Genomic DNA, 22,804 nt, shown 5'->3' with positions numbered 1-22,804 from the left:
TATATATATCCAAGAAGCTCAACACTATAGTGAAGCAATAAAAAAGCCAGATACAACAAAAATAAACCAGACCACAAAGGTTATCAATCCTATGTTATCTCCGGCATAGCCATCAACAACTAAAAGGATAAGTACCATTTCACTTTTTGTAGCTCAAAAACGTCCTTCTTTGTATGATCTCAAGACCCGCTTCTTTATTGTTGAAAACTCTGTCATTGTGTTCTAACCAGATGTTCCAGACCACTGAGAACCCAGTCAGTTATACCTTCTGCTCCTTTTTTCTATTAGGCATGCCAGTCCAACTCTCAAACAATTCTTTAATGATTCTAGGAACAGCCCAAGCTTTACCCAAACACCTCAACCAAGCACACCACACATGCCACGTAAACTCACATACAAGAAATAAATGATGAATAGATTCCATCTCCTTTGTACAAAGTACACACATATTGTCACTCTGATGAATAACACCCAATCTACTCAACCTCTCTTTAGTATTCACCTTACCAACTAGAACAAACCATCCAAAAATCTCAACTCTCGGAGGTACCACTCCTCTCCAAGTTGAACTTGTGAAACTATAGCTCGTAACCTCTTCCGTAAGAGTCTCTGACTGTACCAGTTGTATAAAAGAATTAGCAGAAAAAATACCATTATTATCAAATTTTCAAACAACATAATCCTCTCTACCAGTTGATAGCTTTACTCGACTTAACCTCTCATGAAGTTGGTGAACAAGTTCCAACTCCCATTGGAACAACTCCCTCCTCCATTGGAAATTCCAATCCACTCTAACCCATCCCAAAATCCACATTCCCCTATCACAGATCCTTGTTGGTTTGAAATAGAGAAGAGCCTTGGAAAACTCACTTTCAGAGGACCACCTTGAACCCAATTATCTTCCTAAAAACGAGTTCTTCTTCCATTCCCTACTTCCATCGCCAGCCCACTCAAAATTTTTTCTTTCACCTGTTGTTCTTTTATATTTAATTGACAGATGTCTTTGCACGACCCCCTTTTAAAGGTAAAGTCTGATTCGCTAGCATCACATTAGGGTTCAAGTTGTTACAAGAGCAAACAATCTTCTTCCACAGTGGACAATCCTCCTTTGAAAACCGCCACCACCACTTAAACAGAAGAGCTGTCTTCCTGAGCACTACATCCCGGACTCCCAAACCCCTAGCCTTTTTCGGTGCCTGAACCACCTCCCACTTAACAAGAGATATACCATAATTACCGTCCTCCTTACACCACATAAATCTCCTCTGCTTTGTTTAGAACCTTTGGTTTCCATAAGTTGAGCTTCTCTTCCACCTTATCTATGATCAGTTTCCAAGTCTTCACCAAGCGCGGATTTGCTTCTAAAGAAATCTCGAGGCATCTAGCAGGTAAGACAGCTTGCTTGCACCCCAGTAGGCCACACACATGATCCACCCACTCCTTCTCACAATTCATTGATATTAGATTCAACTTATCAAAATTGATGCTCAGACCCGACATCAGCTCAAAACACTGCAACAGCCTATTATAATTCACAATAGTCTCTATCTCTGGAGGACAAAACAAAATAGTATCATTTGAAAATTGGAGATGTGACAGTTCAATATGATCTCTCCCGACCAGCAGCGGATCAATGCGCCCATTCCTTACGGCTTCTCCCAACATCCTATGCAAAACATCGACCACAAGTACAAACAGAAGAGATGAGAGAGGATCTCCTTGTCTTAAGCCCCTCTCCATTTTGAACGACTTGGATGGGGACCCATTCACCAGGACCGACATAGTGGCCGTACTGACACACTCCTTCACCCAATTTCTTCATCTTTGGCTGAATCCCATCTTCTGTAGCACAATATCCACAAAACCCCATCTGACTCTATCATATGCTTTTTGGAAATCTAGCTTGATAATTGCCACCTTCTTTCTTCGCGTCTTGAGCCATTGAACCATCTCACAGGCAATGAGGGCACCATCATGAATTTTTCTCTCCTTCACAAAAACACTCTGTGTCTCTCCTACCAATTCTGGCATGACTGACCTCATCCTTCTCACCAAAACCTTCGAAATCACCTTATACACACACCCCACTATACTAATCGGCTGAAAATCCTTGATCTCCTTGGCACCCACAAATTTCGGAGCTAGCATTACCCACGTGACATTCGCATCGGTTGGAAGCTTAGCACTTTGGAAGAACCCCATCACCGCTGCAGTGAACTCCTGACCAATATCCTCCCAGCATTGTTTGATGAAGTTCATATTGTACCCATCACTACCTAGAGCCTTAGAATATTCACAATCCCAAACTGCCTTCCTAATTTCCTCCATAGACGGCAAAACCTCTAAAGCTTCCGCCTCAACTCCATCAATCTTCTTCACCAAACCATCTCGAACACCAATCCTCGGAGCATATTCCTACCGATACAGATCCTTATAAAACCCCCTAATTACAACCTTAATTCTTGCCTGATTCCTCACTAACCGTCCGCTAATCATCAGAGCGTCAATCCTGTTATTCCTTCTTCTAACCGAGGCGATGTTATGAAAGTATCTAGTATTCTTATCCGTGTTCCTAGCATGTTGGGACCGAGACATCTGCTTCCAGCGGATCTGTTTCCTAACATACCACTTTTTCACAAAAGCTCACCAACGCCTTCCTTCTAGCCTCCATCGTACCATCATAAATTCCATCACTAACCATATTGTCAAGCCTCTTAATCTCCTCCTTAAACATCATCAGTCTCTTATCCATGTCGCCAAAATTATCCTTGTGCCATTTTTGCAAAGGTACCGTCAAGGCTTTCAGCTTACATGTGAACTGAGCATCTGCCAAATTTCTCCATTCATTTTTGACCATCCTCAGAAAATCTTCATGCGTAAACTAGGAATCCAGATTTTTGAAAGGTCTAGGGCCCCCTCTTATTCTTGTAAGTTCCACAATCAACGGGCAATGATCTGACAGTCCTCTTGGTCCTACTTTTAGCCGCATATCAGGGAATTTTTCAGTCCACTCTATATTGACCAAAACCTTGTCAATCCGACTACAAGATCAACCCCTAAATCACGTGAACTTCCTATCAATAAGAGGTAGGTCCATCAACAACATATCATGTACCCAACTTTTGAACTCTTCCGCTAACGCCGGTAGACCAGTCCCCTCTTTGCGATCTTCGACTTGCAATATCTCATTAAAGTCCCCCAATAAGCAGAAAGAAACCTGACACAAACCCATAATATAACTCAACTCCTCCCACAGCACCCGCTTCTCCTTTCTCCCATGCGCCCCATAAACCAGACAATAAGCACACTTAAAGTTGTTCTTCGTTAACACTCCTTCCACGCATAACCACATCTCCCTTTTATAACAATTACTAGCTTTAAACATCACATCATCCCAAATTAACAATAACCCCCTGAATCCCTGTAGACTCCACATACTCCCATCCCACCGTATTATTACCCCAAATTTGTGCAACATCAAATTTAGTGATCACCTTCCTATTTGTTTCAAGCAGACCTTACATGTTCAATTTATAATTTTTTTCAACGATTTTACCATATACTCAATTTTCCATCCCTTCTCAACCCCCGAATATTCCAGCAGCTAACACTCTTTTAAACAAATTTTTACTCACCTTATTACGGTTCTTCGGACGACTCCTTCTTGCTTTTTCTTTTGTTTTGCCATCTTTTTCTTTGCTGCTATTTCTTCATTCTGAGCTTGCAAAATCCCCATAATATCCTCTTCTTCATCGTACAAAACAGCACCCGACTCCACTGCCAATGCCCAAGTTTCCTCATTTTCCTTCATCATCTGTTCTTCCTTCATTAACCTGTCATCCTCTTTCTCCCTCCGTCGCTCTATCTCTATTTTGGACTCAACATCAGCCCCCAAAGATGTCTCTTCATTAGCCATATCTTTTATCTTTTCATCTGCTGTTGGGTCTAATTTCGAAGCTATCTCCTTCCCTCTCTCCCGTTCTAGGAACTCCGAACAATTTCCACAAGAGAGACTGATGCCTCCACCACCATTATATATTATCACTCCATCAATGATAAATTATTATATATTGATAGAATAGTTAGAAAGTGATGAAATAAAACTGAGAATAAAAATGATACACCATAGAAGAATAGAATTATTGTAAAATAAATTGTGAATTTCCTTCATTAAACTAGAAAAAGACATTACATTATATAGAAAGTACAAGCTATAATAGAACCAAGATTAGTAAGAACTGATGACTTGAAAAAAATAAACAGTTCCAATATATTTATATAGCAGAGCTAATGTCATGATTCTGTTATATCAATTAAGTTTGCTACTATATTCTCCAAACCTCTCTCCCCTGGCAAACTCAGAGTCCTAGGATTACACACTCTGAGTTTGGATTGAAAAAGCTCAAAGGATGTTGTTGATAAAGGCTTTGTCAAAAGGTCAGCAACTTGAGTATGAGAGGAGATGTGAATCACAAACAATTGCTTCTTGTTCACAAGATCCCGAACAAAATGTAGATCAACTTCAAAGTGTTTTGATCGGCTATGAAGGATAAGATTGGCGGCAAGAAAGATTGCACTAAGGTTGTCGCAGTAAATAGTTGGAGGCAGCCTAAGCTCATGGAGAAGATTATTCAACTAAACTGTATCTGCTGTAGCATCCGCCAAGCATCTAAACTCTGCTTTTGTCGAGGAACGACTAACAGTGGTTTGTTTGCGGCTTGACTAGATAATCAGGTTGCAACCAAGGTAGAGATAGTATCCACTGGTTGATCGGTGATCGTCCAAGTCACTAGCACAATCTGAGTCTGCAAAAACTAAAATCCTGAAATCAATTTTTTTTTGTAAAATGTAAACTATGATCAATGCATCCAGCAAGATATCTAAGAATACATTTTAATGCATTCTAATGTGATTGAAGAAGATTTTGAGGAAATTGACTCATCCTATTAACCGAAAATACAATCTCAAAATGAGTTAAGATTGCATATTGCAGTCCCCCAATTAGGGACCTATAAAATGTAGGATTTTCAGAAACTTCTGATCCTTGAGAAGTTAGTTGGATGCTGCTGATCATAGGAGTGGGTACTGGCTTGCAATTGGACATTCTAGCTTTTTTCAAAAGGTCTCTAACATACTTTAACTGTATGATGTGTAAATGATGAGTTGAAAGTCTATTGAATTCAAGACTAAGGAAATAGCTGATGCTACCTAAATCTTTTAGAGAAAAAATAGAATTAAATTGAGTAATTAAGGTAGTAATTGCAGAAGTATTATCTCTAGTTATCAAGATATCATCAACAAGCTAAGATATAAATCGTTAAATTAGAATCAAATTTTGTAAATAAAGAAGGGTCATATTTTATACTTACAAAACCAAACTTAGAAAGAGTAGAGGAGAGTTTATTGTACCAAGCTCTAGGAGCCTGTTTGAGCCCAAAAATGGCTCTATTACACACAAGAGAAGAATCTGATGAAGAGAAGCCTGAGGGTTGTGACATGTATACCGTTTCTTCTAAATCACCATTCAAAAAGGCATTATTGAAATCGAATTGCTTTAAAATCCACCCTTTTGACAAAGCAATAGACAAAACTATTCGAATTGTGGCAGGCTTTATCACAGGACTAAACATTTGTGAATAATCAACTCCCTTTTGTTAGTGACATCCCTTGGCAACCAAACGTGCCTTATACTTTAATATACTATTATCGGGTGCTCTCTTGATGGCAAAACCCCATCTGCTACCAATACCAGTAGCATTAGGTGGAGAATGAACTAGTTGCTAAGTGTTTTGTTTGAATAGAGAATTAAATTCTTCTCTCATTGCTTGAAGCCAATAAGGAGAAGTAAGTACATATTTAATAGTGATAGGAGTATTTTGCACAAGATCAATAGTTGTAATGGAGACATTGAGTTGCTTAGGTTAGAGTGACCAGTTCTTGATCGGGTAGCCATTGGATGTGTATTAATAGAAGAAGAAATTTGAGGTGAAAGAGATAATGGAGCTTCAGTACCAGAAATAGAAATAATGCTTGAAGGGTGAGTGGTTTCATTAGGTCAGTAACATTAGTATTACGGGGAGTAGGTGAAGTGGTGATTAGTGTAGGAATCGATGCTAGTATTGGCAATGGTATGAAAGATGGTATTGTTAAAATTACTTGTAGAGTTTGAAGAAGAGGTGAGAATTGATGGAAGAAAAGAAATGGATGAAGAGGTAGAATTAAAATCAAACTTAGAAGAAATAGAATCTGCAAACATAGCAGAATAAGGAAACACAAACTCATCAATACAACATTTCTAGCAACATATATCATTCCAGTTTTGCTAAGACACTTAAAACCTTTAGATTGAGGTGCATAACCAAGAAATAAATATTTTTCAAATCTAAAATCCAATTTATGAGAATTGTATGGCCTTGTATGTGGAAAACAAGCACAACCAAAGATCCTTAATATTGAATAATCTGGTTGATAGCCCAAAAGAACTTTATAAGGGAATTTCATTTTTAGAGTTGGGGTTGGTAATCTATTGATTAAAAAAATGACAGTGAAAAATGCATCCTCCCAAAAGGTCTCAGGCATGCCAGCACTAGCTAATAGAACCAAATCCACTTTCTTTGACATGCTTGTGTTTCCTTTTTACCACACCTTGTTATTGGTGTGTGTAAGGATAGGCAAGTCTATGAATGATGTCATTTTCTTGAAGAAAATTCTTAACAACATTATATATAAATTCTTTTGCATTATCTACCTGAATTTCTTTTAACCTACATCCAGTTTGATTCTCCATTAAATTTTTATACTGAATCAGAATTTGTGGAACTTATGACTTAGATTGCAATAAATATAAGCAAGTGTATCATGAATAAGCATCAACTAAACTAATATAATACCTGTATCCAGAACGAGAAATAGTTGGGACAAGCCCTATATGTCAATAAAGACTAATTCAAGAGGATGGGAATAAATAGTAGTAAATGCAAGAAAGGGAAAAGAATGCATTTTGGCTAAACAATAAGTTTCACACACAATGGAATCATTGTTTTTATTAGAAATATGATCAGAAAAGATATTACATTGTTGCATTACATTCTTAACAATTGGATTGGATGCATGGCCTAATTTTAGATGTCAAATTATATTATTAACAGTGAAACCAGAAAAATATGCATGTGGTAAATGATGAAAAGAATTAAGTCCAACAGACGTAAGAGTATCAAAAACGTATAACCCATGTCTAAGCAATTCTTGAAGAAGAGTTTGTTAGGTGTTCTATGACTTCACAAAACAGTGAAATTCAAAATAAACATTATTATCAAGACAGAACTTTGACACACTAAGAAGATTCTTGGCAATTTGAAGAATATGCAAAAGATTCTTAAGAGCAAAAGTTCTTTTTGTATTTTTATCAAATAAGACAGAATTTCCCAATTTAGATATAGGAATATATGCACCATTTGCAACATAAATTTGCTCAGAACCTGTATAATCAGCAGTAGACACAAGATTGGAGGCATTATGTGTAAGATGATGGGAGGCACCTGAATCAGGATACCATGCAGAATCAAGAATGGTAGACGGAATGGCTAGATATAATCTTGGTGTAGATTGATGAAAGGAAGGAGAAGGAGGAGGTGGATGCTGCATTTGTGATGAGGATAAGGATTGAGTTGTTGGAGATGGTTGATGAGCGGATAATTTATACGCTTTTTGGCATTGTTTTTACTTAGTTTTTAGTATGATTTAGTTGGTTTTTAGTATATTTTTATTGGTTTTTAATTAAAAATCAAATTTCTGGACTTTACTATGAGTTTGTGTATTTTTCTGTGATTTCAGGTATTTTCTGGCTGAAATTGAGGGAGCTGAGCAAAAATCTGATTCAGGCTGAAAAGGGACTGCTGATGCTGTTGGATTCTGACCTCCCTGCACTCAAAGTGGATTTTCTGGAGCTACAGAACTCCAAATGGCGCGCTCTCAATTGCGTTGGAAAGTAGACATCCAGAGATTTCCAGCAATATATAATAGTTCATACTTTGCTCAAGGATAAATGACGTAAACTGGCGTTCAACGCCAGTTCCATATTGCAGTCTGGCGTCCAGCGCCAGAAACAAGTTACAAGTTGGAGTTCAACGCCAGAAACAGGTTACAACCTGGCGTTGAACGCCCAAAACAGCCCAGGCACGTGAGAAGCTTAAGTCTCAGCCCCAGCACACACCAAGTGGGCCCCAGAAGTGGATTTCTGCACCATCTATCATAGTTTAGTCATTTTCTGTAAACCTAGGTTACTAGTTTAGTATAAAAACAACTTTTAGAGGTCAACTTCGCACCTCATGACATTTTTAGATCTGAACTTTGTACTCTTTGACAGCATGAGTCTCTAAACTCCATTGCTGGGGGTGAGGAGATCTGCAGCGTCTTGATGAATTAACGCAATTATCTCTGTTCTCCATTTAAACACGCTTGTTCCTATCTAAGATGTTCATTCGCGCTTCACTATGAAGAAGGTGATGATCCGTGACACTCATCACCTTCCTCAATCCATGAACTGATTAGCCGTGCTGTGACAGAGCATTTGGACCATTTTCACTGAGAGGACGGGAAGTAGCCATTGACAACGGTGACACCTTACATACAGCTTGCCATGGAGGGAGCCTTGCGTGTGTGGAGAGGAGTACAAGAGAAAAGCTAAAATAAAAGGGACAAAGTATCTCCAAAACCCCAACATATTCTCCATTATTGAGTAACAAGTATTTATTTTATGCCCCTTGACTTTTACAATTAAAACTAAGAATTATTATTGATATTATATCCTGACTAAGAGTTACAAGATAACCATAGCTTGTTTCAAGCCAACAATCTCCGTGGGATTCGACCCTTACTCACGTAAGGTATTACTTGGACGACCCAGTGCACTTGCTGGTTAGTTGTGCGGAATTACATAGTGTGAAGTAATTTTCGTGCACCAAGTTTTTGGCGCCGTTGCCGGGAATTGTTCGAGTTTGAACAACTAAAGGTTTATTTTGTTGCTTAGATTAGGAATCATTTATTTTGTTGCTATAGAGTCATCAAATCTGAGTCCTTTAATTTATTTTCAAAAAAAAAAATCTTCAAAAATATTATTTTTCTTTATTAATTTTTAATTTTTTTGTGAGTTTAGTGTCATGTTTTAAGTTTGGTGTCAACTGCATTCTTATCTTTTTCTCTTAAATTTTTGAATTTGTGTTCTTATTCTTCCTTGATTTTCAAGTTGTTCTTGTTTATTTTTCTTGTTTGATCTTTGGTTTTTCTTGTTCTGTGTCTTTTCTTGTTTTACTTGTGCTTTCCATTAAATTCAAAAATATCTTTTCCCTTTATTTTAAGTAATTTTCGAAATTTTCCCTTAAAAATTCAGATTTTTATTTTAAAACTTTTTGTTTCATCTTATCTTAGTTTTAAAATTTCAAAAAAATCAAATTTTTTCAAAATTTAAATCTCTTTCAAATCCTTATCTGATATTATTGACTTTTTCAAAATTCAAAATTTAACTTTCACATTTAAAATTTAAATTTCAAAACTTCCTAACTACTTTCTCTCTCTTCATTTTTCGAAAATCCTCACCCACATCTTTTTAATTAATTAATTTAGTTTTTAATTTTCTTTTATTTCTTTTTCTTCTAATTTTCGAAATTATACTCAATTTTTCATTTATTTTATTTTATTTTAATTTCGATTTTCAAAAAAAAAAATTTAATTTGCAATCCGCATCATCTCCCTTTTTCCATCATGGACATAAGTGGAAATGAACAGTCCAGAAGGACTCTGGGGTCATATGCTAACCCCACTACTGCTTCATATGGGAGTAGTATCTGTATACCCTCTATCGGAGTCAGTAGCTTTAAGTTGAATCCTCAGCTCATTATCATGGTGCAGCAGAGTTACCAGTATTCCAGTCTTCCACAGGAAGAACCTACAGAGTTTCTGGCACAGTTTTTACAAATTGCTGACACAGTACATGATAAGGAAGTAGATCAGGATGTCTACAGATTATTACTGTTTCTATTTGCTGTAAAAGATCAAGCTAAGAGGTGGTTAAATAACCAACCTAAAGCTAGCATAAGGACATGGAAACAGCTGACAGAAAAATTTCTGAATCAATACTTCCCTCCAAAATGGATGACACAGCTAAGGCTGGACATCCAAGGCTTTAAACAAGGAGATAATGAATCTCTTTATGATGCCTGGGAGAGATACAGAGAGATGCTAAGAAAATGCTCCTCTGAAATATTTTTAGAATTGGTGCAGTTAGACATCTTCTATTATGGGCTTACAGAGAAAGCTCAGATTTCTCTAGACCACTCAGCTGGTGGATCTATACATATGAGAAAAATAATTGAAGAAGCTCAAGAGCTCATTGATATAGTTGCCAGAAATCAACATCTGCACCTAAGCAGTGAATCTTCCATGAAAGAAGAGGCTAAAACAGTAACTGCTGAACTCAGTCCTGCAGAACAAATTACAGAATTCAATCAGCAATTAGACTTTCTAACAAAACAGCTGGCCGAATTCAAGGAGATACTACAAGACACAAGAATGGCTAATCTAAATATGGAAGTACAGTTGAAGCAAACAGAACAGCAGTTATCAAAACAAATAACAGAAGAGTGCCAAGCAGTTCAATTAAGAAGTGGAAAAACATTAAATACCTCACTTCAAGGCAGTAGGAAGCCAAGAAATGAACAACCGGCTATCCAAAATCCCTCTGAGGACAGTAAGAGCCCAGAGAGGAATAACTTTGGCGTTCAAACGCCAGAAACAGGTAAGGAGTTGGCGTCAAACGCCCAATGGAAGCTCAGTTCTGGCGTTCAAACGCCAGGAACAAGTAAGGAGTTGGCGTCCAACGCCACTCCAGCTTCCAACCCTGGCTTACAAATGCCAGTGAGGGATCAGACACCTGCAAGTGCTGATAACAAATCCCTCAAGAAGGCTTCTCAACCTACCTCTGTAGGAAATAAACCTGCAGCAACTAAGGTTGAGGAATACAAAGCCAAGATGCCTTATCCTCAAAAATTCCGCAAAGAGGAGCAGGATAAGCAATTTGCCCGCTTTGCAGACTATCTCAGGACTCTTGAAATAAAGATTCCGTTTGCAGAGGCACTTGAGCAAATACCCTCTTATGCCAAAACATGAAAGATATCTTGAGTCATAAGAAGGATTGGAGAGAAATTGAAAGAGTTCTCCTCACTGAAGAATGCAGTGCAGTCATTCTGAAAAGCTTCCCAGAAAAGCTTAAAGATCCCGGGAGCTTTATGATACCATGCATATTAGAGGGTAAATGCACCAAGACAGCTCTATGTGATCTTGGGGCAAGCATCAACCTAATCCCTGCATCCACTATCAGAAAGCTTGGCTTGACTGAAGAGGTCAAACCAACCCGGATCTGTCTACAACTTGCTGATAGCTCCATTAAATACCCATCAGGCATAATTGAGGACATGATTGTCAAGGTTGGGCCATTTGCCTTCCCTACTGACTCGCCATGAAGGAGGTGGCGCAGAAAGAGGTCACTAAGTTACTAGAGGCTGGGATTATCTATCCTATTTCTGATAGCCCCTGGGTGAGCCCTGTCTATGTTGTCTCTAAGAAGGGAAGAATGACAGTGGTTCATAATGAAAAGAATGAACTGGTTCCTACAAGAACAGTTACAGGGTGGCGTATGTATATTGACTACAGAAGGCTCAATACAGCCACCAGGAAGGATCATTTTCCTTTACCATTCATAGACCAGATGCTAGAGAGACTAGCAGGTCATGAATATTACTGCTTTTTGGATGGCTATTCAGGTTACAACCAAATTACAGTAGATCTTCAGGACCAAGAGAAAACAGCATTCACATGTCCTTCTGGAGTGTTTGCCTACAGAAGGATGCCTTTTGGTCTGTGTAATGCACCTGCAACCTTTCAGAGGTGCATGCTCTCCATCTTCTCTGATATGGTAGAGAAGTTTCTGGAAGTCTTCATGGATGACTTTTCAGTATTTGGAGACTCATTCAGCTCCTGCGTTTATGCCATTGATAAGTTTAGATCCTACTTAGTAGGATAAAAAATGATTGTGTACACTGACCATACTACTCTTAAATATCTACTCACAAAGCAGGATTCAATGCCCAAACTCATAAGATGGGTGTTGCTTCTGCAAAAGTTTGATATAAAAATAAGAAACAGAAAAGAGACAGAGAATCAAGTAGCTGATCACCTGTCCCGGATAGAACCAGTAGCAGGAGCATCCCTCCCTCCTACTGAGATCTCTGAAACCTTTCCGGATGAACAATTGTTTGCTATTCAGGAAGCTCTGTGGTTTGCAGACATTGCAAACTATAAGACACAAGGTTCTCCTTCTGTAACCATGGAGAGGAAGCATGAAAAGCTTCTCTCACTGCAGAGTCAACCAAAGCCCCCACAGTCAAACTCTAAGTTTGGTGTTGGGAGGCCACAACCAAACTCTAAGTTTGGTGTTGAACCCCCACATTCAAACTCTAAATTTGGTGTTGGGAGGTCCCAACCTTGCTCTGATTATCTGTGAGGCTCCATGAGAGCTCACTGTCAAGCTATTGACATTAAAGAAGCGCTTGTTGGGAGGCAACCCAATGTTATTTAATTATATCTATTTATTTTCCATGGCTATTTTATGTTTTCTTTAGGTTGATGATCATGTGAAGTCACAAAAACAAATGAAAAATAAAAAAAAAACATAATGAAAAATAGCACACCCTGGAGGAAGATTATTCTGGCGTTTAAACACCAGAAACAAGCATCTGTCTGGCGTTTAACGCCAGAAACAAGCACCAAGCTGGCGTTTAACGCCAGAAACAAGCATCAGTCTGGCGTTAAATGCCAGAAACAGGATACATTTGGGCGTTTAACGCCAGAAACAGGCAGCAGTCTGGCGTAAAACGCCAGGATTGCACAGTAAGGGCATTTTTTGTATGCCTAATTGTAGCAGGGATGCTAAATCCTTGACCCCACTGGATCTGTGGACCCCACAGGATCCCCACCTACCTCACCATTCAAATTCAAACCATTTCCCTCCCAAATCCACCCATTCACACACTTCCATCTACTCCATCTTCTCCACTTCTTTCTTCTTTTGCTCGAGGACGAGCAAACCTTTTAAGTTTGGTGTGGTAAAAGCATTGCTTTTGTTTTTCCATAATTCAGTGGTAGAGCAATTGACTGCAGATCAAAGAGCTATGAGGAAAGAGCAATAAAGGCAAGGAAGAGACATAGAGGAGCTCAAGAGCACCATTGGTTCTTCAAGAAGAGGAAGACGCCACCCTCATTAAGGTGGACCCATTCCTTAATCTCCTTGTTCTTATTTTCCTATTTTTCGTTTACTATGCTTCATGTTTAATTATGTTTGTGTCATTACTATATGATCACTAGTATCTAAATGTCTATGTCTTAAAGATATAAATGTCCTATGAATCCATCACATTTCTTAAATGAAAATTATTTTCTGAAAAAGAAAAAGAAGTACATGAATTTCGAATTTTAAAATAGTTTAATTATTTTGATGTGGTGGCAATACTTTCTGTTCTCTTAATGAATGCTTGAACAGTGCATATGTCTTTTGAATTTGTTGTTTATGAATGTTAAAATTGTTGGCTCTTGAAAGAATGATGAAAAAGGAGAAATGTTATTTGATAATCTGAAAAATCATAAAAATGGTTCTTGAAGCAAGAAAAAGCAGTGAAGAACAAAGCTTGCAGAGAAAAAAAATGCGAAAAAAAAAGAGAGCAAGAAAAAGAAAAAGCAAGCAGAAAAAGCCAAAAGCTCTTTAAACCAAAAGGCAAGAGCAAAAAGCCAATAGCCCTTAAAACCAAAAGGCAAGGGTAATAAAAAGTATCCAAGGCTTTGAGCATCAGTGGATAGGAGGGCCTAAAGGAATAAAATCCTACCCTTAGCGGCTAAACCAAGTTGTCCCTAACCATGTGCTTGTGGCGTGAAGGTGTTAAGTGAAAACTTGAGACTGAGCGGTTAAAGTCGAGGTCCAAAGCAAAAAACAGAGTGTGCTTAAGAACCCTGGACACCTCTAATTGGGGACTTTAGCAAAGCTGAGTCACAATCTGAAAAGGTTCACCCAGTTATATGTCTGTGGCATGTATGTATCCGGTGGTAATACTGGAAAACAGAGTGCTTAGGGCCACGGGCAAGACTCATAAAGTAGCTGTGTTCAAGAATCAACATACTAAACTAGGAGAATCAATAACACTATCTAAATTCTGAGTTCCTATAGATGCCAATCATTCTGAACTTCAAAGGATAAAGTGAGATGCCAAAACTGTTCAGAAGCAAAAAGCTAATAGCCCCGCTCATCTAATTAACACTGATCTTCATAGATATTTTTGGAATTCATTGTATATTCTCTTCTTTTTATCCTACTTTGTTTCTTGGGGACAAGCAACAATTTAAGTTTGGTGTTGTGATGAGCGGATAATTTATACGCTTTTTGGCATTGTTTTTACTTAGTTTTTAGTATGATTTAGTTGGTTTTTAGTATATTTTTATTGGTTTTTAATTAAAAATCACATTTCTGGACTTTACTATGAGTTTGTGTATTTTTCTGTGATTTCAGGTATTTTTCTGGCTGAAATTGAGGGAGCTGAGCAAAAATTTGATTCAGGCTGAAAAAGGACTGCTGATGCTGTTGGATTCTGACCTCCCTGCACTCAAAGTGGATTTTCTGGAGCTACAGAACTCCAAATGGCATGCTCTCAATTGCGTTGGAAAGTAGACATCCAGGGATTTCCAGCAATATATAATAGTTCATACTTTGCTCAAGGATAGATGACGTAAACTGGCGTTCAACGCCAGTTTCATGTTGCAGTCTGGCGTCCAGCGCCAGAAACAAGTTACAAGTTGGAGTTCAACGCCAGAAACAGGTTACAACCTGGCGTTGAACGCCCAAAACAGCCCAGGCACGTGAGAAGCTTAAGTCTCAGCCCCAGCACACACCAAGTGGGGCCAGAAGTGGATTTCTGCACCATCTATCATAGTTTAGTCATTTTTTGTAAACCTAGGTTACTAGTTTAGTATAAAAACAACTTTTAGAGGTCCATTTCGCACCTCATGACATTTTTAGATCTGAACTTTATACTCATTGATGGCATGAGTCTCTAAACTCCATTGTTGGGGGTGAGGAGCTCTGCAGCGTCTTGATGAATTAATGCAATTATCTCTGTTCTCCATTCAAACACGCTTGTTCCTATCTAAGATGTTCATTCGCGCTTCACTATGAAGAAGGTGATGATCCGTGACACTCATCACCTTCCTCAATCCATGAACGTGTGCCTGACAACCACATCCGTTCTACATCAGATTGAATGAGTATCTCTTAGATTTCTTAATCAGAATCTTCGTGGTATAAGCTAGAATTGATAGCGGCATACCATTTTCACTGAGAGGACGGGAAGTAGCCATTGACAACGGTGACACCTTACATACAGCTTGCTATGGAAGGAGCCTTGCGTGTGTGGAGAGGAGTACAAGAGAAAAGCTGAAATAAAAAGGACAAAGCATCTCCAAAACCCCAACATATTCTCCATTATTGAGTAACAAGTATTTATTTTATGCCCCTTGACTTTTACAATTAAAACTAAGAATTATTATTGATATTATATCCTGACTAAGAGTTACAAGATAACCATAGCTTGCTTCAAGCCAACAATCTCCGTGGGATTCGACCCTTACTCACGTAAGGTATTACTTGGACGACCCAGTGCACTTGCTGGTTAGTTGTATGGAATTACATAGTGTGAAGTAATTTTCGTGCACCAATGGTGTCTATGGGCCTTGAACGATTCTGAAGTTTCCATGCACTGCGGCCACCACGTCCTCTTCTACCAGCAAAATCACGATTAGGGTATGCAAAATTTTGAGAAAAAGATTGAGTATAGTTTGCCTGTGCTGCACCAATAGTCGCTTGCTTGAATTTTTCCAGCATTTTTTCATGTGACAGGAGCAAAGCTTCTACTTCACCAACCGTGCAAAATTCAGGTTTTGCACGAACTGTAGTAATCACTCAAGAATACTCTTCAGGTAATCCTTCGCATATAACTTTAATATGATCTTCATAACTGATAGTATGACCTATGGTAAATAGGGAATCAACCAATTTTTTTACCTTGGCAAGATAATATGTAGCTGACAAATTCATCTTCTTAACATTCTTTAACTGTGCCTTGCATTTTCTCATCTTGGTGTTGTTGAAAAAGATGAAATATTGTTGTAATCAATTCCAAATTTGATGAACAAGGGTACAATACACCATTTGATTTTTGAAAGCAACATCCATAGAAGACAATAACCAAGAACTGAGATTATAATCTTGAAGAAGCCATTCTTGATGTTTGTCTGAAGCCTTGCCAGCAGTTTTATTAGCATCAGTAACAAACTTTGAAAGTTATGTGTTGGGAAGAAGATGATCTTGAAACTTTTTTACTCTGGATTGTGAAGAGAGCGGGCTGTTGCAAAGTAACGAAGTTGTCTTCATTAAGCTTGTCAGGAATTGGATAAAGAGGAGATTTTTGAGGATAAAGGTATAAGGGCCATTGTTGATTCAGAGGATAGATGAAATTAGAGGTTAGAGAAGGAAGGAGAAGAGAAAAAAAAAGGTTGAATTAAGATCAAGGAATCAAGATTGTGCTTTTATCATGATGAAATAGTTGAAAAGTGATGAAATGAAATTGAGAATGAAAATGATACACCACACAGAAGAACAAAATTATTATTGAGTGACTTGTGAATTCCCTTCATTAAGTTAAAGAGAGACATTACATTATATAAAGAGTACAAGATATAACAAAACCAAGATTAGCAAGAACTGATGACTTGAAAAAAATCAAAAACAATTCTAATATATTTATATAGCAGAGTTAGTGTCATGATTTTGTTATATCAGTCAAATTTGCTACTATATTCTCCGTATATATGTTGGTATTTTGGCTTGAACAGAAAAAAAGGTAATTTGGCCTTCAATAAAATACTCTGGTCCTATATTCATGTGATTCACTTAATTATGTGCATTTAATATTTTTGTAACAAAAATTTAATTATAAACCTTTATAATATAGAGGTCTATTTATAAATTTGATAAAACTCCAAGTTAATCAAACCAATTTTTTAATTTAGAATTAAGTATGATTTTGGTCTCTAAAGTTTAAGCTGAAAATTTTATTCGTCCTTGACCTTTTTTGTATTTGAATACTCGTCTTTAAAGTCCAACTTGGTTTTAAAATTGTCGTTTCTCTAATTTTTGGACAAAAATATCTTTCTTCTTCTTTCTACTCACCACCATCAGTTCCCAAATTCACTACCCTCCTCTCTCCCTTCCCTGACTTCTATCAATTCACCGCCATCCTCTTCCTAGCCTCGTCTGACCTTGCCGGCCGTGCCTCCCTCTCCCTCCTTGCCATCCCAACCTCCCGCATCTCCTCCACCCCATGCCTTTCCCCCTTCGTTCTTTCCCCTCTAGCAACCTTCTATAATCGCAACTTTGACGCTATCATCCACTCTCTCTGCGATGCCCACTATTTTGATGAAGCCTACACCACCTTCTCCCTCTTTCTTTCCTTTGACTTCCTCCTTGACCCCCGCACCTCCGACGTTTTCCTCTCTCGCCTCCTCCCCTCTCAAACCCCCACCAAACCTGGGCTTGTACCCTTTCTTTGATCCAAGCTAACCACGGCTTCATTCCCTCTATTGTCACCTATCACCGCTTAATGAATTATTTTTGTAGGTTCGGTCAACCCCAACAAGCTCACATACTATTCTTCGACATGTAGGGTACAGGGCATTGGCTCAATGTGGTTTCTTATACTACTTTGATTAATGGGTTAGAGAGAGACGAGGTGAAGGAGAGAGGAGTTAGATGTGATGATGCAGAGAAAGTAGGCGATGGTGGTGGTGTCGCCACTACACGATTTCTTCTGCCTTTGTCGTTGTCATCTCTACTACTGTTGTTTGACTGTTGTGTTGAACTAGATCCTTTTAGTATTGATTTGTTAATTTTTTTTGATTAATTTGTTCATTTAATTTACTTAATTAATTTTCTTGAGTTTCAAAAGGATAGTAGTTATATGGTTGATGTTGTAGTTAGAGCTTGAGGAAATCTAGAATGAAGAGTGATGGAGAAAGTGAAGAGGAAAGAAAAAAGCTTTTAGTCATGATGAGAAGCAAAAAATTATGATAAGGAGAGAGAGACACTAACAACAATATTTTTTGTCTGAAGAATAATTTTAAATTTAAATCCAACATTAGGGACAAATTCAAATGTTAAAAAGAAATTAGAAACAAATAAAGTTTTCGACTTAAACCTTAAGAATTAAGATCATAGTTAACCTTTTAATTTATTATCAAACCCTCAATACCCGTTGTGTCAAAAGAAAAATGAAAAGAGCACTCCATCACCCATCTCTATCATTTTCTCTTTAATGAATTCTAAAGTATAATTCTTAGTTTTGGGATAATTAGTCTCAAGTAAATTTATTTTGACCCGTCCAAATACAAATTATTTTCTTAATCTTCTCTTTTAAATGTCTAAATCAAACACAAATAAAATTTCCAACCTTTTAATTTCTAAAAAACAATTTGTTTAACTAATTTTTCTAAATGGAATTTACTATGGGAACTAATAAGCATTGGCTCATCAATAACGTTACATAAAATCTATCATAAATACATCACAGTATGCATGATTTAAGTTTAACATCTTACTACTAGGGTGGCAAAGTGAGTAGCTCGTCTCGTATCGCTAAGGCAGTGTTTGTTTTGAGGTACTGGGACAGAGACGGAGAGATTGAAACTTGATATCATGTTTATTGATTCAGAAATTGGTACTAAAATTTGTCTCTATTCCCAAAATTTCAATACCTCTAAAAAGTGGAACACAGAAGATTGAAATTTTTAGAGACGGAGACTAAAACTTTAATAACATTTTTTATCTAAAATACCCTCATTTCAATTAATTAATTCCAATTTTACCCTTTGTACAAATTAAATTAGAGCTTCATTCTTGTTTCAATTTCTGTTTCTCACTTTACACCAAACAGAATACTGAAATTTATTTCAGTCTCTATCTCTCACTCTCAGCCTTTCAATCTCTATCTCTCTACCAAATGCTACCTAAGGTCTACTCCAAAAAAGGACATATCAGTCCGTTCCGCCAAATAAAATGAACTCAAAATATTAGTCCGCCCTACTTTATGGCGGGTTGGCGAACCGACGAGATAGTCCACTTAACGTTTAAAATAACCTTTACTCCGGCGAGTCAGTGCGCCTTCCCTTGCAAAAATTTGCAGGTTTGGCAATTTTTTCTTTATTTAATGAGTTTTAAATTTTAATCCGAGCTATTTCTTTTTAGCAAGTTTAACAAGTTAACCCAATAAATTTAGCTAGTTTTACCACCTCTACTTACAACTGCTGTGGTCCATATAAAATTAGGTATCATAGGGTTACCACGGCTAGGTATAATTTTGTGGTCAAAGTGCTTGTAGATTGGTTTGACCCTATAAGCTTTCACAGTTTAAGGTAAATATAATAGGTGAAAGCCACTCACATCTTCAATTATTATTAGGAGATAGATGAGTACAACTCCATTTACTTTCTAAGTACATTAGAGGTAAGAAAACAGTGGAACTGCGATCTCATCATTATTTTGTCCAAACTAGAAGAGAATATCAAGATTTGTTAGGATTTAACTTAGTTTGTTAGAATATTTTATCTCGCTCACATATTCTGCTTTTTCTATCTATATAAAGAGCATTTATTGTAAGGGTCCATCTAGTGTACAGATGCATTTTGGTACAAATTTATAGATTTTTGTTTTTATTTGGTTTAAAAGCGTATCACTAAAAGTGTTGCTTAAAGAGAAAGTGTTACCCTTAATCGTTAACTTGGCTCTGATACCAATTTTAACTCTTTTATGTTTATAATGTGTATAAATTTGAAGATGTTGAAAAATTTTTAACTCTTTTATGTTTATAATGTGTATAGATTTGAAAATTTCTATTATTACTAGTATTTATAATTCTGATTTTATTTTTATAGTTTTTTAATCTTGTTTTAGTTTATAATATTCTTTTTTGCATGGATTATTGTTTATAAAATCTTTTATCTGTTTGTCTTTTTCTTTAATATATTTTTTCAAATCTTCAAAAACTTCTTTTATTTCTACACTTTCCGTTGTTTCTAAATATCTTTTTAATTTTTCAACCTCATTCTCCATTTTTTCTTTTAACAGCTTTAATTCTTTTAAGTCATAATATGGTTTTCCAGGCATTTATAAATTTTTTAAGTTTAACTCCAACTTGTTTATATTTATTCTTATTTCTATCCTTTTTATTATAAGGTCATCAATTTCGATCTGAAGATTATTTAATTCCTTTTTATACTCCTTTATATTACTTTTTAATTTTTTTCGCTCTTTTTCTTTTTATTTTATTTTCTGGTCTTTCAATTTTTGTATGCTTCATTATTTATTTTAGAATTTCTGCAAATTCTATCATTGCTTCATCACTTTTTTTCTAGAGATTCTATTAATTTTTCTAACTCTTCAACTTCTCTTTTTAACTTGTCATAGATTATTTTTAGAGCTTTAAATGCTCTTTAATTTATTTCAGAGAACTACAAATAATTCAAACGATTTTCTCTTTCAAAGAGCTCTTGTTTCTTATCTTGATAAGTTACATATATTTCTTCTTTATTTATTGTCATAATTTAGTATTTAGGGTTTCATTTATTTACTCAATTTTTCATTATTTATCAAAGCTATTTCAAGTTCTCCATTGGCAGATTTTATTTTTATAGGAGCTTCAAGTTGAATTTTTCCATAGTATATTATATTTTTTCTGTTAAAAACTTCTTTTAAAAGATTTTGTTTATTAAAATTTTCATTTGATTTGAGATTTAATTCTGTTTTTAGAACAGCCTGCTTTTCATTATCTAATAAAGCAGTTAATTTATAATAATCAGATTCTTCTGTTAATTCTAAACTTTCTAAATAATTCATAATTGAAAGACTAGAATGAAGATGTACCTTTCTGGAGAAAAATTTCATTTATTCAGTATATTTTACATAAGGGGTTTTTATCTCCAGAGGGGAGATTGTAGATACTAACTCCAGAGGGGAGTTTAGAACTATTTTTCCCTAAGGGGATTCTTCCTCAGACTATAGAATCGCCTCGGCAGCTTCCTCCTTGCTCTCCTAGCATATGAGTACTCTTAGCCTCCTGCTTCCTATTGTCTGATGCCTTTACAATTGCCTAAGCAGCCTATTTATAATAGTTAAGTTTGATGGACAATTCTCATCCTTACCCTTCTTATGACGTCATTGCTTACGTCATTGTTTGTTCTCTTTCACCAGCTACATTGTTGGTGCTCTATGACCTAAGTGCTTACGTCACTATGCAATAATGTTGAGAGATGCTTCAGATGTGCTGTCCTCTTCTTTTATCATGTGACCGTCAGATGTATTGTCTTCTTCCTTCATCATGTGAGTTGATTCCATTTCATTATTGCTTTCTTCAGATAACTCTGAGGCACATAGCTGGCACTTGTGGTCTTCTCTGTCTTTTATCAAATAGCAGAGATTCCTCTTTATCCCTTCAGGGAGCTTTTCTAAAAGTCCAGATAAGTTGTAGAATGCTGATTCAAATTCTACCAAGAGTCTCATCTCTCTTTCTTCAATTTTATTTCTTTTACTGGACACAAGCAGAGTATTTCTACTTTTATAATTAATCCTTGTGTGAGATTCCTTCGTTATTTTTTGAGTTCTTTCAACGACCCTTGCTAATGTGCTGGCTAGCCTTCCTTCATGACTGTAAATTGTTAAATCTTGAATTTGATCAATTAGTTGAAAATTTCCTGGGAAGACGGACATGAATATTACTTGGTGTGCTGGAACCAAGCATTCTTCTTCTTCATTAAAAATAGGTTGACTGTTTGTAAATTTTAGGGATATATCCCTTGGATTTACATTGTCAATCATATTTTTAAATCTCTTTACTGCATCAACGAATCCTGCAGGAAACTCACTAATAATTTTTAGATCATTAAAAATTAAGATTGTATCAATTAATCCATACTGAAAAAACTGATAGGTGTCAGATGGGGAAGCATCTGGAAATATAACCAGCTTTGTTAGCTGTTTTTGGCAACAGGATAATATCCCAAAATTGCCCTTTTTTCTTCAGTCCAATTCAGGACTATGTTAAGGGTTTCTCTGAGATTAGATCTACAGACTATTTTCTTTTCCTTGATTTAGCCCTTGTAGGAATGTTTCTTATTATCCCTGTTCTCTGGGTTTGAATTGGAGCTTTATCTGCTCTTTTTAGGGTTTGCTCTGGAAGGAGAGCTTCATATTCCTTGAAGGATTTCTTTGCCTCTTCCAGTGTTAGGAACCCTCCTTTATGAATTATCTTTGACTGGTGTGTGAATGGTGCTGCTTTTTCCCAGGCATCATATACTCCTTTCATGGGGCCATTATAAATTACATAATATTTTTTTATCTTGGGTGGATTTTTTAATGATTTCAGCAATTGTTTTATTTTCTGAAATTTTTTCTTCACCTGATTTGTCCACCATGCTTAGCTGGCTAAACTCTGATGTTTCTGCTTGTTGTGTTGATTTCATTGCTTCGATGGCCTTCTTGAGGGATTGGATCTGTGTCCTTATTTGCTGACAATGCTTGCAATTTTCGAGCTCTTGCTCATATTTTTGAATTTCTTGATCTAATGCGTTGTAGACGAACTCCATTCTCTTGTTAATGTATCTG

The 22,804-nt window shown here is 36.7% G+C and overlaps 1 protein-coding gene and 1 long non-coding RNA gene across 2 annotated transcripts; both read right to left on the bottom strand.

Annotated features, from left to right (window-relative positions):
* On the bottom strand, positions 1,246 to 1,782 carry LOC110265279. The gene has a single exon (XM_021108197.1). It carries the CDS (start codon positions 1,780 to 1,782, stop codon positions 1,246 to 1,248), a length of 537 nt encoding a protein of 178 aa, XP_020963856.1.
* On the bottom strand, positions 4,622 to 16,935 carry LOC110265837. Its single transcript, XR_002352248.1, has 3 exons — positions 16,157 to 16,935; positions 4,724 to 4,805; positions 4,622 to 4,679 (listed from the first exon to the last, which is right to left on the bottom strand). It is a non-coding gene; the product is annotated as an uncharacterized LOC110265837 (long non-coding RNA).

Source organism: Arachis ipaensis, chromosome B08 (genome assembly GCF_000816755.2).
Source record: "Arachis ipaensis cultivar K30076 chromosome B08, Araip1.1, whole genome shotgun sequence".
NCBI lineage: Eukaryota > Viridiplantae > Streptophyta > Magnoliopsida > Fabales > Fabaceae > Arachis > Arachis ipaensis.
This window is presented reverse-complemented; position numbering and strand designations above follow the sequence as displayed.